General features: G+C 36.7%; 1 protein-coding gene across 1 annotated transcript in view; it reads left to right on the top strand.

The window, feature by feature from the left end:
- GALNT1 (polypeptide N-acetylgalactosaminyltransferase 1) overlaps positions 1–16,033 on the top strand; it is an 87,826-nt gene that overhangs the window by 59,928 nt on the left and 11,865 nt on the right. The window contains exons 5-9 of the mRNA XM_053956750.1: positions 4,529–4,695; positions 10,447–10,654; positions 12,161–12,331; positions 13,795–13,912; positions 14,864–15,044. Coding sequence (XP_053812725.1) covers positions 4,529–4,695; positions 10,447–10,654; positions 12,161–12,331; positions 13,795–13,912; positions 14,864–15,044 — 845 coding nt within the window. The remainder of the gene's footprint in view (positions 1–4,528; positions 4,696–10,446; positions 10,655–12,160; positions 12,332–13,794; positions 13,913–14,863; positions 15,045–16,033) is intronic.

The raw sequence follows: 16,033 nt of genomic DNA, 5'->3' as shown, positions 1-16,033 counted from the left end.
CTGGTTATTTTTGTAATGTCTCCTGTGGACTGTTTGTACTCTGGGTTGAAAGAGAACGTAGGAAAGCAGTTTATTCAGAGGCTCTTCATATGCATTTGAAGTAGCATTGGGTAGCTTTCAAGTGATTATACCTAGTCCATTGAATAAAATTCTCTCAGGTATTTTTTCTGCACATCTTCCCATGTAAAACCTCCAGACCTTCTATGAAAGATTCAACTTATACCTTCACAAAGAGTTGCAATAATGGACAAGCAAAACAAAACTCATAGTAGCTTTTAGCCTTTCATTTAAAAAGCTTTTGTAATTGACTTAAAACTTTGGATTCTGGCTACAGGTTGTCAGGGACAACAACATGTGCTTATTTTGCTGTTATTGTTCTTCTTTAGCAGTGTTACAGATAAATGCTAGGATCTGTCCACCTTTATTTGCTTTTAGTCCATTAAATTTGTTTTCAAGTAATAAAGTATTCTGGCTTCTAACACTGCCCTGTGTTCTTGGGGAGATGTGAACTAACTATGTAGTTATAATGAACTGGGCCAAACTATTCTCATAGAACAAGAGAATCACAGAATGATGGAATGGTTTGGGTTGGGTTGGAAGGAACCTTAAAGATCGCCTAAGTTCAAACCCCTCTGATGTGGACAGGGACACTTTCTTCTAGACCTGGCTGCTGAAAGTCCCGTCCAGCCTGGCTGTGAACACTTCCCAGGGTCATCCACAGCCTGGGCAACCTGTTCCAGTGTCTCATCAGCCTCACAGTAAAGGATTTATTCCTGTTATCTAATCTAAACTGACCCTATTTCAGTTTAAAGCCATTCTGCCTTGTCACGTCATTACAGAGTCTTGTAAGAAGTCCCTCTCCAGTTCATGTATATCCCCTTTAGGTCCTGAAAGGTGCTATAAGGTCATTCCAGAGCCTTCTCTTCTCCAGGCTGAGCAACCCCAGCTCTTTCAGCCTGTCTGCATAGGAGAGGTGCCTTTGGACATCTTTGTGGCTTTCCTCTGGACTTGCTTCAACAAGTGCATGTCCTTCTTATGTTGAAGGCCCCAGACCAGAATGCAGTACTCAGTATTCTGAATATATGATGCAAGATTGCAAAAAGATGAAATTCTGTGAAGAGTGTGAGCATCTTACTAAGGTCAGAGCAGAGTCATGTCTTTATAGTAGTGTGTTTGTAAAACAGCTTTAAAAAGCCTAGATACTAAATGTAAATATTTTTTTCTCACATCTGATTTTGATGAGGCATTAAAAATCTTTCATAGTTTTAATTATATTTCCTATGTAATTTTCCACTCTATTTCTGTTGTGGTTTAACCCCAGCTGACAACTAAGGCCCATGCAGCCACTTGCTCACAGTAGGCTGAGGGAGAGAATCAGAAGAGTAGAAGTGAAAAAAATTATGGGTTGAGATATTCAGTTTAATCAGGAAAGCAAAAGCCACACATGCAAGGAATTCATGCACCACTGCCCATGGGCAGGCAGGTGTTCAGCCATCTCCAGGAAAGCAGGGCTCCATCACCTGTAACAGTGACTTGGGAAGACAAATATCATTACTCTGTATTTTAACAATATGGCCTGTTTTTCTTCTGTGTCTTTAGGACACAAGTCTCTGTTTGTATTTGAAATATATTATGTTTTTGGGGAGTTTCCACCATCTAAATAAAATATATAGTCACATTAGCTGAGAGTTTGCATAATCTACAGTGATTTCTGTAGATTAAGGAAAGGATGATGCATTCCATGAGGAGTAGACATTCTCAGCTGCTGTTTGGAGTCCTCATTAAATTACTGGAGATGGTATGTCTTCCTAATGTTATGCACTCAATTTTAAAGCAGTTTGAGGCATGATCCAACAAGAGGAACATAATGTATTAGTAGCTCATTAAAATTCAAATTGTCCTTAATTCATAGCCTGTGTGTCATACCCCTCATGGTTTTATTCTGCTTCTAATGTTGCATAACTTGGTTGAAGCTAATGCTTTATTTTAAATTCTATAGTACTCCTTTCTGGGGTAATTTGTTTTCAAATGAAAGACAAAAGAATTCTTAATTTAAATGTTTGTTAATGGAATAAAGCATGAGGCTTCCTTAGAAGGCTAATGTCTAATCATGGGCATCAAGTGTTCTATTTTATTTGTCTTATGTTCTGCAGCAATATGTTCCTGGGGCAGAAGGAGTTACCGGGTTTTCAAAATTCAAAACAAGAGGTTTTATTTGTATGTATTCATAGCAATTTGTACAGATATAGCTAAAAGGTGTATATATAGAAGGGCAGGTAAAAGGAAAATAAAAAAACAGGTCTCATACTGTCAACCCTTTCATTTGTCTTGTCTGCATCAATGAATTTCATACCAAACACTTGATTAAGAATAGCATTCAAAAATGCCCAGCCAGTTTTGTTATGATACCACCCCTGTGTTTCTCCTGGCAGCCTTTTACATGTCAGTGAAAAAGTGTCATGGGTTAAACGTAGCCAGCAGCCAAGTGCCAGTGTAGGGTCACTCCTAAACTGTTACCCCAGGAAGGACTGGCCTCTGGGGGTGAGAATAGACACGTTTCATTTTGGCAAGGTGGAGATTGACCTTCTGCAGGACAGAGCAGGAGGAATGCCTTGCAATGGGAAGGAGAGTCCTCAAAAAATTCCTGTAAGCCTTCCTGTTAGTGCTAAAAAGTTCCTCCTCAATGACAGCTCTCAAATGTTTTAATATATTTGTACTTCAGAGAGTGCAATGCTGTATAAACATTGTAGGCGCTGTTCACTTGGCTGACATTTATACCAGTTCATTGATTTGGGCTCAGTAAAATAAAATCTTCTGTAAAACCATGATAAAAGGTAAGGCTGAATATGAGAGATTTCATACTACAAGAGTAGATCCTGTGGCTATCCCAGCATGATATCCCTGGTGAATGACACATTGTTACTGCATTTCATAGAGAACTGCTAACAGGCTTCTCTCAACTTTTTTACAAATATTCTTACAAAAAGTAGAGGAGCAATTGGTGGATTTGTATTACTATTGTAGCTGAAGGTCTACAATCAGAAACTTATTTTCTGGTCTAGGGAGCAGTGCAGCAGAAGGAATAAAACATTTTGGGTTTAAAGTAGCAAAGTAGACTGAACAAATGGCAAATACGGGAATAAAATTATTTAGCTTATGATTGAATTTTTCATCTGAAATTCATAGTGTTTTTGTGAAAAGCTATTTTATTTTTCAAGGGATACCAAAGAAGTAGCTTTTTCAGTTGGCATGTTTTGCAAGCTTTTTTTTAATATGTGAAATAAATCAGGATAACATAGGGATATATGGAAGTTTTACATAAAGATTTTATAATGTTCAGTTCAGTGTGATAAATAATTAAATTTGGCATAGTTGTATAATAAGTAGGCATAATATTGAAGGCAGATATTGCCTGATCTGACTGTTTCAATTCTCAGAAATGATTTCACAGAAGCCCTTCCAGGTATTTCTTCATTTGCACCTGGACTTACTGATCCCTTCTGAAATGTCTGTGCATGCTGGGCTTTTGTCACCACCTCACAGCTGAAATGCTGGTTTGCTGTGAGAGCTGCTCTGAGAAGTGCTCTGGCTAAATGAGTTATCCAGCTAATAAAATATTGATGTTGGGAGCCTAGTTCTGGCTGACATTCCTCGTGTCACTGTTTGGCATGGTATTGGATGCTGACACCGTGATCCTGTTGTATTGGCAGGCTGCTCCTTAAGCACTGCTTGTGGATATTTAGGCTAGAGGATATGCACTCTGTGCTTCTCAAACCCTTGGACAGTGCTGCTGTTAGGATGATAGTCATGAATACTTGTCAATGTTTTGTAGTATTTAGATCAGGTTACATTAAAGTGAACTGACTCAACAATTTGGGATCTAATAAAAGCTTTTCTGTTGGAATGGAGCTCTGATGAATATATTTATTTTTCCACCTCGGTGTTTTCCTTTTGTTTGAGATCTGCATATATCTCTTTAATTTGGATTCTTAAAGGATTAATAATATCAAATCTTACATAAGTAACAGTGTCATTTTTAAATGTGCTAGAGGAGCAGATCTGTGCAGAGAACACTTATATTTGTGTGGTTATTTTTTAGAGCAGAATTGGAATTTTTTCAGAATTGTGATCAGCACTTTGGGTACAGTGTATTGATTTTTCTAAAAGATAATGAAAACATCATTTATTTTAAAATAGCATTGCAGACTGTAAAAATTTTGGCTGCATGTGGGGTTACTTGAAGTGTATGTCATAGTTTACATAAATGCCCTATATATGCTGTTAGGACAGCTAAACCTATTATTTTCCGTGCTAACATTGGAAAGTGAATATAATTCTCTTTTAATTTGGTGAAATTTATAGCACTTTGAACATATATAAAATAGGCATTGTGTGCTCCTTTGTCACACTCTGCATAAAATTGACATATCCAGGATGTTAGTAGCAATCCTCAAGAGAGAAACCTCAGACTTGCAGCTCTAACTGATGCCTTGACCTTGACAAATATGTGCTTTAATTTGGCTTACAGGTGTAAAACGAAGGTGTATGCAGACAACCTTCCCACGACAAGCGTTGTCATTGTGTTCCACAACGAGGCCTGGAGCACGCTGCTGCGGACCGTGCACAGCGTGATAAACCGCTCCCCGCGGCACATGCTGGAAGAGATCGTCCTCGTCGATGATGCCAGCGAGAGAGGTAAGGAGAGCCTCAGTGCCTGACCTGCTGCTCATTCTATTTCGAGAGCTGAAGCTGACTTGGTGTGGGCTTAGCCCTCGTTAGGAAAGCACAGCACCTGGGGCAGGGAAGGCAGAGGGAGCAATGCCCATTTTGAAATACAGATGGATCATTCTGCACTGGAAGCTGGCGTAACTTCATCTGTTCAGTTACTTTTCTGTTGGCAGCATGGACTTTGTGTTTTGCTACAGTTTTAGTGTTTTGCATTTAGAATTTTAGCACATTCATTCAGCTTGAGGGTGTTTAATACTTGAATCACCTAGTGAATAATAGCAAAGGCAACTCTGTTGCACACATTTAAATTTACTGTCACTGCCAGTGTTAGGCTTGGTGTTCAGAGGGATCAATTTTGATTATTCAGTTCATGGGAAGTTAAAATTCAGTTTCTGTGCTTCAGGAGGTTCCATTTCTTAATAACAGTGCTCCAGGTGAAAACTTCATGCTACAGAATGACGCTTGCTATGTGTAATAAGCAAAACTGGAAGCTGATTTTTTTGTGAAACATAGTAATAGTATTTAGATTTTAATCTTCATAGTATTTTTAATTTCAGTATATTAGAAATAAAAATAATATTCTATATAATACTTAACATTTAATTTTGGTTAATAGTTGATATTTGACTTGTTCGTTATTTAGTATTTCTTGATGGTATGGGTTATGAAGTACCTTTTTTCCTTATGTTGGCAAATGGAGGTGAGAGGGTAGTACAGGTTTAGTAAATAAAACATGTCTATATTTTTATATTGATCCACCTTTTTTTTTCCCTTCTATTTCTATTTTGAAAGTTTTCTACTGGAACCAATGTAGTATGCCACTAGAGAAAAAGTCTTGACAGTCACCAATTGTAGGCTGTTGCCTGTGTCAGAAGGAATTCCCATGTGTAACACATAGAAGAGTTTTACAGCATGCTGACATCCCAGCCTGTTGCTTCTCATTCTAGTGATGCAAAATTCGTGTTTTGCTGCCTATGGTAATTCCAGCTTCCCAGCTTCAGAGTAAGATATCTGACTGTTGTCCAGATGAGAACAAGATCTGCCCAAGATCTGTGTGTACGAAGAGGGGCGCTGGGTTTGCCCCAAGTAGCTCTATGATCCACGGGTTACGGTGTAACAGGAGGTTTTAGGATAGTTAGGAACTTACTGTGGTTAACGGGAGCTTTTGTAGCTGAAAAGCATTAGAAGTGGATTTTTGCTTTATCGCTAAGGTGGTAGCAAACATACCAAGTTGCCCCTTCAGGTTATGCGTGTGTGCATGACGCCTGGAGTGTTGGCTGGGTAGGTGTGGGGCACAGCTGCCTGTGGAGCATGGACAGATCCCATCAGCCGCCTGAGCTCGCGCCACTCTGCTTTCCTGAGGAAGCACACGCGCTCGGGTTGTGTTTGCACTTGCCTCTGCTCCTTTCCTCTCTTGGGCACCCTCACTTGCTTTTGCTTTTCCTTTTTTACCCAACTCTAAATGCTTCAGCTAATTCCAGTGCAATTTGGAAGAAAGAACAGAAGCATTAAATACAATTACATTCCGGCAGCAGAGGAGAAATGCCTATGCAAAATGCCACAGAAACGTGTTTCAGATTAAATGAGAGGCATGCTCAACTTTTGCTTTTACAAAGACACGACATCCAATTTTTGCTTTTTGCACTTGTGGGTAATTTGTAATTATACTCCTTGATTTGTTGTAGTTTTTAACCTTTATGTAAAAATTCTGTTTTATTTATCGAAACGATTCTTGGCACTAATTCAAATCAGTGCTAATTATTATTTGTGACAGGTCAGCTTTCAGTATGACCTAGAAATAAAGAGCAAGCTAATATTAGAATATGTAGACATCATATTACTTATGTTTTGCCTCTTCAGTTTCTGTTTTAGAAGAAATCAATTTCAATGTAGCAATAAGATGTCCTCACTATGAATCATAGAATTTTAGTCCACTTAAAAAAGCATGTGGCTTTCTCTAGATAAATTTTCTGTTTCTGCATTTGGTAATAAAAACATATTAACTTAATTCCAGGCTGAAAGATAGAGCATTTCATACTTTCTTTGGTGCTGTTACTGAACCTGTTCCAGCATTTCTTTTTGAAGCCTGTGATCTTCATTTCAGATCACTTAGGCATCTTTTATTTGTTGTTATTTTCAACAATTACTGAGAGGGGTTATTTTTGTTCTGTTTTCCAAGAACTTGTTATGGTTCCATCAAGCATGCTTTTACATTAAACAAAATAGAAGGGTACGATGCCTGAAGATGTGAAGGGTTTGTGTTTGCTACTTAAGCATTCTGTTTGTGTTGAATTAAAACAGTGTACTTTTCCAGAAAAATACAGTGTTCAGCCTGGGTATTGTATATTGAATTCTAACATCAGAGTAATTTTAATTGAAATAAAGTAAGCATTCAGTCTGCCTGAAGCACACTTTGTACCTGCTAGTGTCATGTTCTTAGAAGAGTGAATTTGCATAATAGCATGCATTTATTTATACTCAAAAGAAAAGCATTGGAGAAACAAGACATATCTGTAAAAATTGTTCTCTAGTTACTGATCAGAACTGCAACTTTAGTTTTGAAGTATTGATCTTTGGTAACTATTTGGAAACAGTTAACAGGAGAAATCACAATTAGCTGGTACCTCAGACTAGGTCAGCACCCAGTAGCCAAGTGTGGTAGGCAGATTGCATCGGGATAGACCACATCCACAGAACTTAGCTACAGAGATCCAGGTCAAAGCAACGTGACTGCAGCTAAATCCTGCCAACAATACTTACAAAAATATTCATACTTCTTAAGAAAACGTTTGCATGATCATAAAAATGATAAACCTGTGCTTTATTGTAGTTTAATAAAAAAAAAGGGTAGAAACCTAATTTTTCATTTATATTCATATCAGTGTGACTTGGTAATAGAATTGGTGAGGTATTTTTCAACTAATGCACTTAGTTGACTTGAACTGAATATATTTGCTCTTTTGTCTTCCTTAGTTCTGCTACTTCCCCAGAAGATGCTCAGTCCTAGGTAAAACTATGCACCCTTTTGACAGCAAAAAGGCTTGAAAAGAATATCCACCACAAAGAGTTACAGTTATACCTATGAAACAACATGAATTCTTAATGTTTCAAATTAGGAGTATTGTGGAGATGTTTGGTTTTTTTAAATATTATCAAGCCTCACTCTTGGAAGTATATGAACCAATGCTAAAAAATTAGTCAGCTCTAATCGTGGGTCATTTATAAGCAGCTGACTCTGTAATGCATAAAGCTTCTCATCTCAGTGTTCAATATAGAATTTAGTACGACCAATAGGTTTGTATAAAAGTCATCTCCATGGCTTTTTCCTGATGTTTCTTGTAGGCCAAAGTGTATTACATTCATTAAAAGATTATTCAAATATTTGGATTTTTTTGTTTAAGGTAAAAAATCAAGACTTACGTTCTAAGAAACTATTACTAGTTTCTGGATGCATGACTAATCAAAAAAGCTAGTTTCCTGCTACTTGAACAAAGGGAGCAATTTGTAAGGGATGTGTATTGCTCTTAGAGAGGGTGTTCTGGAGGGAAAATAGCTGCTTAGATTTGAACATTTTACCCTAAGTGCTGGTAGCAGAGGAACTTCAGAAATCTTGATGCCTGAATTATTTACTATGCTTTTATAGGGATGAGAGATCAAGCTTTATCATTTCTGCACATTTTGCTGGAGCTCTAGTGATATTTTAAGGACACAGTTACTGGAGGTCTGTCACGATGTTTTGTTTCTGGGAATAATCCCTTCTGCAGTTTTGAACAAGGTGATAGTTCATAAGAATGTTCTTATGGACATGGTTAAACATGAGAGAAGGACTATTCTTAACCTTTTTCCCTCTGTACTGAAAACACTGCACATATCTCTGATTCTTTCTTAGAGAAAAAAAAGGTCAAAAGTACTTGATAAATTGAAATTTTAAACACTTTACCAAGAAAATATAGGTAGGACTCAGGATTTTCATGTGCAATACATTGAGCTTGACTTTCTGTAATGTAAGTTTGTGTTTTATGCAAGTTCTTGACTGGCTGCAGTTGTATTATTGCAATCTTTCTCTCTTCCCTCTGCCAGAATTTTACCATTCTGTTAATGTAACTACATTCAAGAACCAATGTCACACGCCATATGAATTCATTTACGTTTAAAGTGGATGGAACTACTTTAAAAGCTTATCAGTATTACACCTGAGATGTGCAGAGAAACATATTGATTTGTGTGACTTGCTCATCAGATGGTGAGCATAGAGAGAAATGCTGCACGGTCTCTCTGTGTACATCATCTGTACATTAAAGCTATAAACATTGCCATGATACTAGTTCTTTTAAATCAGTGGCTTTGGAAAGCTACACTGTAAAGAGATGAGACTATATTTGCTACAGACTCAGTTGTGATCTCTGTGCTCAACCAACCCCAAAAGTCTTGCAAAATGTTCAAACATGTACACTTGGTTTGTACTAAGAAACATGTATTAATTTGAGTCTCTGTTCATATGCAAAATAAGAATTAAGTTGCTTTGAGTTTCTCTGGAGACAAATATTTAGATGTATCAAACTGTTATGTACTTTTAGCACAGTTTAGCTTTCAAGACACGTTAGAACTTTCTTCTGTGGGTTTTAGTGGCAGTCCAACAATGCACAGAAAAACATGAGAAGGCAATTAGAACTCATTCATCTGGAGAAGTGGTAAGGAATGGTAATCACCTTCAAGTCAACCCTCCCTCTTGAGGTTTACAAAAGAGTCACTAAGAGCTCATGCTGAGCTTTCCCCCCACCACCCCTCCAGTGTCACACTTATTTTTGCATGAGGTACTTTCTACCTTATGTGACTCCTACTACAGGCCATGCACTGTTGTGGTACAACTTTCAACTCCCACGTGCTTTGAGTGTACAATCTAGTATTGCATATCTGAGCAATAAGATTATTTTGCCTTTTTTACGCATTTTGAAACTGCTAGTTATTGCAGAAGTCTGTTTCTGTGCCTGTCCATTGCATTCTCCCTCACTTCTTTGTTCTTCTTTTGGCATCAGTCATCACAACCCAATAGCTCTTTGGAGTGCAAGTAATTTTGAGTCTCTGGGTATATGGTAACTGATTTGTATTTTGAATAACTTGTTTTTCATAATTCGTGCTACATTGCGATTTGTTGGTGTTACAGATTCTCATTTATGTATAGTTTATTTTTTTAGGTGTTATGGTGATAATCTAATATAAAAATATTAGCCAGAAAACCCTAGAGAAAGCACAATTGAAAAATCAGTTTGATTGTGTTTTAAACTTTTCACAAAGAAACTATCTGTAAGTTGCATTACTGTGGGAGGCAATTAATTATATTCAGCTAGTCAAACCATTTCTGTATTTCCTTGGTAGAGAAGTCCAAGAGCACTTATGCCTGTTTTTGAAAATAAGTGTTACATCTTCTCTGCCATAAAAACTTGTGAATCCCATCTGGGTTTTGTGTAAGCATTCAACCTTCTCTTCCTTTTTGGGTTTTCCATACTGAAGAAATAAAGAGGAGGAAGAACTTTCTGTGCTATCAAATGAAACACTTGGGAGATGTGGAAATGAGTATTGTGAAGCGTAGAGGAAACTAGCTGAGAAAGTAGAAAAAGGATAGGCAAGAACAGGGGAAATGTATCTTAATTCAAGTCTCTTCATTAAAAAATAAAGAAGCTGAACTACACAACTAACAGTTTTGATCATTCTTCACAGACTTCTTGAAAAGACCACTGGAGAGTTATGTGAAGAAATTAAAAGTACCTGTTCATGTGATTCGAATGGAACAGCGTTCTGGATTGATTAGAGCAAGATTAAAGGGGGCTGCTGCTTCTAAAGGCCAGGTCATCACCTTCTTAGATGCTCATTGTGAATGTACAGTAGGCTGGCTTGAACCTCTGCTGGCAAGGATCAAAGCTGACAGGTAATTATCCATCTATTCGCCCATCTTGGGTTTTTTCACTTATTAAGAAATTTTCCAAGTATTACAAAATATTCTACAAGCAAATATGGACTTTCTGAGGAGCTGAATAAATTGTCATTGGTATAAGGATAAAAGGCTAATTTAGTTAAACTTTTAAAAGTAAAACTCTGTTTCAAATGAAGTCTATATTGGGATGCATGGAATAATGTGTTAAATAGCAGGAGCAATGAATGAAATTGAGGTCTTCAGTCTGCAGCTTGGCCTATTCCTTCATGTATTGGGGTAGATAGTCTTGAGGAAGAAATCAAGCCCTGATTTTACATAGCACCAACATTGTGAACAAGAGCTGTTTTCAGGCTCTCATTATGATTTCTTTATTACATAATGGTTTTGATTGTGGAAATGTGGGCTGTGTCTTGATCTTCTGGGATGTGTTTTCTAAAGTTAGAATAATTACTGGAATCATGCTGATCTACACTTATATACACGATGGAAATTGTATTGGGGATGAAGGTGAGAGAATTGTCTGCTTTATAAAATATCCATGTTTTAAAAACATCTGAACAGTAGCTGTATTTGTGCACTAGTCTGTTAGTAGACTACATATTAAATAGAATAAAACATGGTGCTAAAGATCCCTAGTTTTTTACTGTTATAGATAAAAATCACACTTAAAATTTGATGTTACAAAATATAGTGTTACATCATGAAAAAGCTACAAACAATGAAGAATCTTTATTCAGCACTGTGGAAAGACAAAGTAAACTTTGTTATCCTTAATTAGGTAATGTGACACAACAATACATACATTGTTACAATTTGTGCAAATATCTTGACTTAAGTCCTTTGAATTCAGTTGCAAGCAGCCTCTGAATCTTTTTACTGAGCTTCCCATGACAGGAAGCCTGCTTTGAGCATGGTTACTTAAATGTCTTTAAGATGATTAGAATTGGTTTCTGTGAATATATGTATTAATAATGTCAAGACAGTGGACAACGAGGCCACTTTCTGTTGACTGTGATGCAGTAGTTGTGCATTGTTAACAATTACTATCATCTCTTAGTCCTGAGGTTGTATAAAAATACTTACCCAGAGTTAATATCCAAGTTTTAATTTCAAAACACGCTAGTTACTTCTACCACTCAACTAGAAAAAAGAACCTCTTGTTTTCTATCTAATCACTATGTAGCAATGAGAAAGTTGGGATCATTATTTCTGTCTGCGGAGGGATGAATATTTATTACTGGTAATAATGCAAATATGATTTAAAAGAAGATCTAGCATTGCCAAAATTGTATCAGATTTACAATTAGCAAGACAGAATTTTAGTATGTTTCCTGTTAATAATTTATTGAATAATGTTGTTAAGAGATGGTATGATAAAACTTTCAACTGTATGTGTAAAAACAATAATTTTTAAAAAACCCCAAACAGCCTCTTTACCCTTTTGACTAATAGATTTTATTAGTTTAAAATGTAATAATTTTGCTTCTTTCCTTTTCCTAGGAGGACAGTAGTGTGTCCCATCATTGATGTAATCAGTGATGACACCTTCGAATATATGGCAGGTTCTGACATGACCTATGGTGGATTCAATTGGAAGTTGAATTTTCGTTGGTACCCTGTTCCTCAGAGAGAGATGGATCGACGGAAAGGAGACCGAACCCTCCCTGTTAGGTAATAAGAATTTATTAAATTGCTTAAAATCTTTGTCTGATATTTGCTTTTTATTAAAAACTCAAAAGTAAGTACTTGAGGTTTTTAAGTACTTAGTCAAATGTTGTAGCATCTTTTTTTGTCTGATTGAAGGAACAACAAAATAGTTCTTGCATGGATCGGTTGTCGGTAACTTTTGGTAGCAATAAAGGCATCAATCACTTTGTCACTTTGGAAATATTTTTCAGTTCTATGTTAATTACTTCAGAATTACTAGTTTTCAGATAGCACTTTTAATGATGCACATGTTTTTAACTAAGCTTTTTTTCCTTTTTTTAAATTGAACCTTGTTTTTATCTTTTTATTATGACAAAGTAAACTGTATTTAGTAAACTTGCATTGATTTTTGGTATATGCATGTATATATATATTTGTGCATGTGCATTTATATGCAAACTTTAAGTCTTAAAAGGTGGGATGGGAGGTGAATTTAGATTTGGATGTCATGTAGGTTTATGAGAAAGGTAATGAGGAAGATAGTTTGTGTGTAATGTGTACCTTTTAACAACTGCAAACTTAGATTTTCTGCCCTTTTTTGAAAACTTGGCATTATTTACTTACAGTAAAGCTCAGAATCTGGCCTTTGCTGGTTTTTGTTTGTCTTTAGTTTAAGAAATTAAAAGGTCTTCTCAGGATATTGCTAATTGTAATCCTCTCTTCCCTCTGTTTCCTTTTAGCAGGGGAAAAGAGATATAAGTTTTTAGTTAGCTTGTGACTTAGCTTATATTTAATGTATCTTTCAGAAAAAGCCCTAAACATTTCAGGAAAATAGCTAGTGATATAAAATAATTTATGTTAAAAGTGTAAATAATTGAACTACAAAGTTATGTCATTGGCCTAACATGTAATTTACTTATTGTATATTTGTTGTCTGAAAAAGTTGAAATTTGGGAGATGTTTCTAAAGCTCTGAGAAACAGCTAGCAGAGTTTTATTTTTTTGTAACAATAAGGAATCTGTAAGGAAAATCTGGATGCAACCCTGACTGTACAATTTTCCTGTATGAAGCAATAAGAGTGAAAGCAATCAGGCTGCTTAATGGCCTCCCAGAACTGTTTCAAGAACAGTAGGCTGAAGTATAATTTTCCTGTGTGAAACTGGTTTCCTTTTTATGAGTTACCAACACTGAAGGCAGAAGTTTTTCTCAGGAATGACAGCAGCTTTCTAGGGACTGTTTCTCTCTCCAGACACCAGTTTGAAGTGAGAAGATAAGGAGAACTGCCACCATGCCACTACCTAATTCCCTGTCTGGAAAAAATAGAGCTAGCAAATACACCAACAGTAACAGAGTTTGAAGGGAAGTTTACTGAGAAGGAATATGCTAGGAACTTGGGATATAAACGTCTGGTTTGTCAGAGTATGTAGTGAAATGTATCTAAGTATGTTTTTACAGTGACCAATGTGATTTTTGTTTTCTCCCCCCAGGACACCTACAATGGCAGGAGGTCTTTTTTCAATAGACAGAGATTACTTTCAGGAAATTGGAACATATGATGCTGGAATGGATATTTGGGGTGGAGAAAACTTAGAAATTTCCTTCAGGGTAGGTAAAACTCTGCAGTGCTTTATTAATCATTAATTTATTAATCAGGACAGTGCATCTGGAGTTTTGTAAAACACAGATCTGCCACCTGCACCAGTGTCCTCTTCTGTTGCAGCTGGCACTTCCCTGTTAAATTCCACCAGCAGAGACACAAAGACTGTATGTGTCAGTAAAAAGTGCATGATGTATTGTCGGTATAGCTTTGTGATTAAAAGATTAAGATGGTTATTCTGAAGAATGAGTGTTTGTGTGTTGAAAGGAATTCAGGTAGAAAAGCTGTTGAGGGAGCATCAGTTAAGGGTGATGTCGTCCGTGCATCGTTTAATGTGCCAATGACATGTGAGCACCTCTATTAGAACCCCTCTCTTCTTGCTCTTTGCTATCTTCATGATTTCATGTGTTCATTTGGTTGTGGACCTAACCAGTGGTATTCTCATTTTTGTTCCTACGAAATGGCACCATTTCCTTTCATTTTACTTGTTAGCAGAAAGTACATAGGTGGGGATTTTTTTGAAGTACTTCAGCTTTCTGAATCTGCTGGTTTTCAAGGTCCAGATAAAACTGAAAGTATTTTCAGAGACTTGGGAAGTGTGTGGGTTCTTTTACGTGGAGATTTTGTTTTATAATGGACTATTTTAGACACCTGTTAGTTCCTGTGATTCATGTGAGCCTTTTCCTTCCTTTGTGGTCAGCTTGCCCCGTTCTTTAAAGTAATCTCTGGCTGATGCGGTATTGCTGCAAGGGTTGAAGTACTTTCATATGCTGCCTTGCTTGGGCTTGTGAGCATCTTTAGCTGCTGAGCAGGAAAAAACATGCAGCTCTCTTCCGTGCAGTATGCATTCTAGACCTCAGCTAATGTTGTTTCCCCACCTTGAACAGAAGCAAGTGATTAATGTTTTGGAACTTTTTTTAACAATTCTTAGCTTGCAATAATTGTTCTATCTCTTCCAGATCTGGCAGTGTGGTGGCACTTTGGAAATTGTAACTTGTTCACATGTTGGGCATGTGTTCAGAAAAGCAACACCGTACACTTTCCCAGGCGGTACAGGGCAGATAATCAACAAAAATAACAGGCGGCTCGCAGAAGTCTGGATGGACGAATTCAAAAACTTTTTCTACATTATTTCCCCAGGTGAGCAGGTCTTTGGTTATGAGAAATACTTCTTAAGAATTAAAATGTTGCTACTACTGGGAAATAACATGAGTATTTATATAAGAATGTTATTGCTTTGAAGTTTGTTAAGACAGAACTCACTTAAGGTGTACAAAAAGTAAGGTCTTAATTGAAAAATAATTTTGCTAGCCAGAGACATGCCCTGAAGGGGTTTTTCTTTGTTTGCTTTTTAACATGAACATGATTTATGAACGAGCTTCCTGTGCAACAGAATTGAAGCTCAGTGGAACATCAAAGAGCTCAGTTGTAATGCTGAAAATTAGCCATCCAAAGTCATATCACAGTGTGCTGAATTTTGGGCTCTGGCTCCCATGTTGTAGGCATTCCATGATGAATACATGACAAGTGATTTAAGTGAAACCCAGAAGGAGGAGTGGCAAAAGTGACTATCTTCTATCCTGATAGAATTTGTATTTCACTGTCTAGAGTATAGGGGCAAGCTGCCAATGTAATTGACTGTGATGATATTTATTATTGTTTCTTAATGTGGATGTTAGCAAAACAAGGGGATGTAAAATATGAGAGAAAATTTCCTGTGAACTCAGATTTTCTGCAAAAAATTCAGGAGAAGAAAGGATGCCTGGGAAATATTGAATTATTACTTTCAACTTGAGGTTATTTTTATTGTTTTATAAAAAGACAACCTTCAGGTACCAACAGCCAACCTTTCTCTAAATACTTGAGACATTAGACTTTGTGTATCGAGTGGTAGTTTTATATGCTGCATCTGCTTTCCCAAAGAAATTTCTTTAAAACTAGTATTTCCTTTTGACCTGCTTATTAAACCTACATTACTATTGACATTTAAAAGCTATATTACAATGTTGTATGAGTCTGAACAGTGTCAAATTTTAGATTATGGGTTTTACAGATGCATGTGAAAGCAACTGACAGTGCAGATTCACGGTGGTTTTGTCTTAAAAGAATGCTTTACTCAAATGAGACTG

The sequence above is a fragment of the Vidua chalybeata genome, chromosome 1, assembly GCF_026979565.1.
Source record: "Vidua chalybeata isolate OUT-0048 chromosome 1, bVidCha1 merged haplotype, whole genome shotgun sequence".
Lineage (NCBI taxonomy): Eukaryota > Metazoa > Chordata > Aves > Passeriformes > Viduidae > Vidua > Vidua chalybeata.
This window is presented reverse-complemented; position numbering and strand designations above follow the sequence as displayed.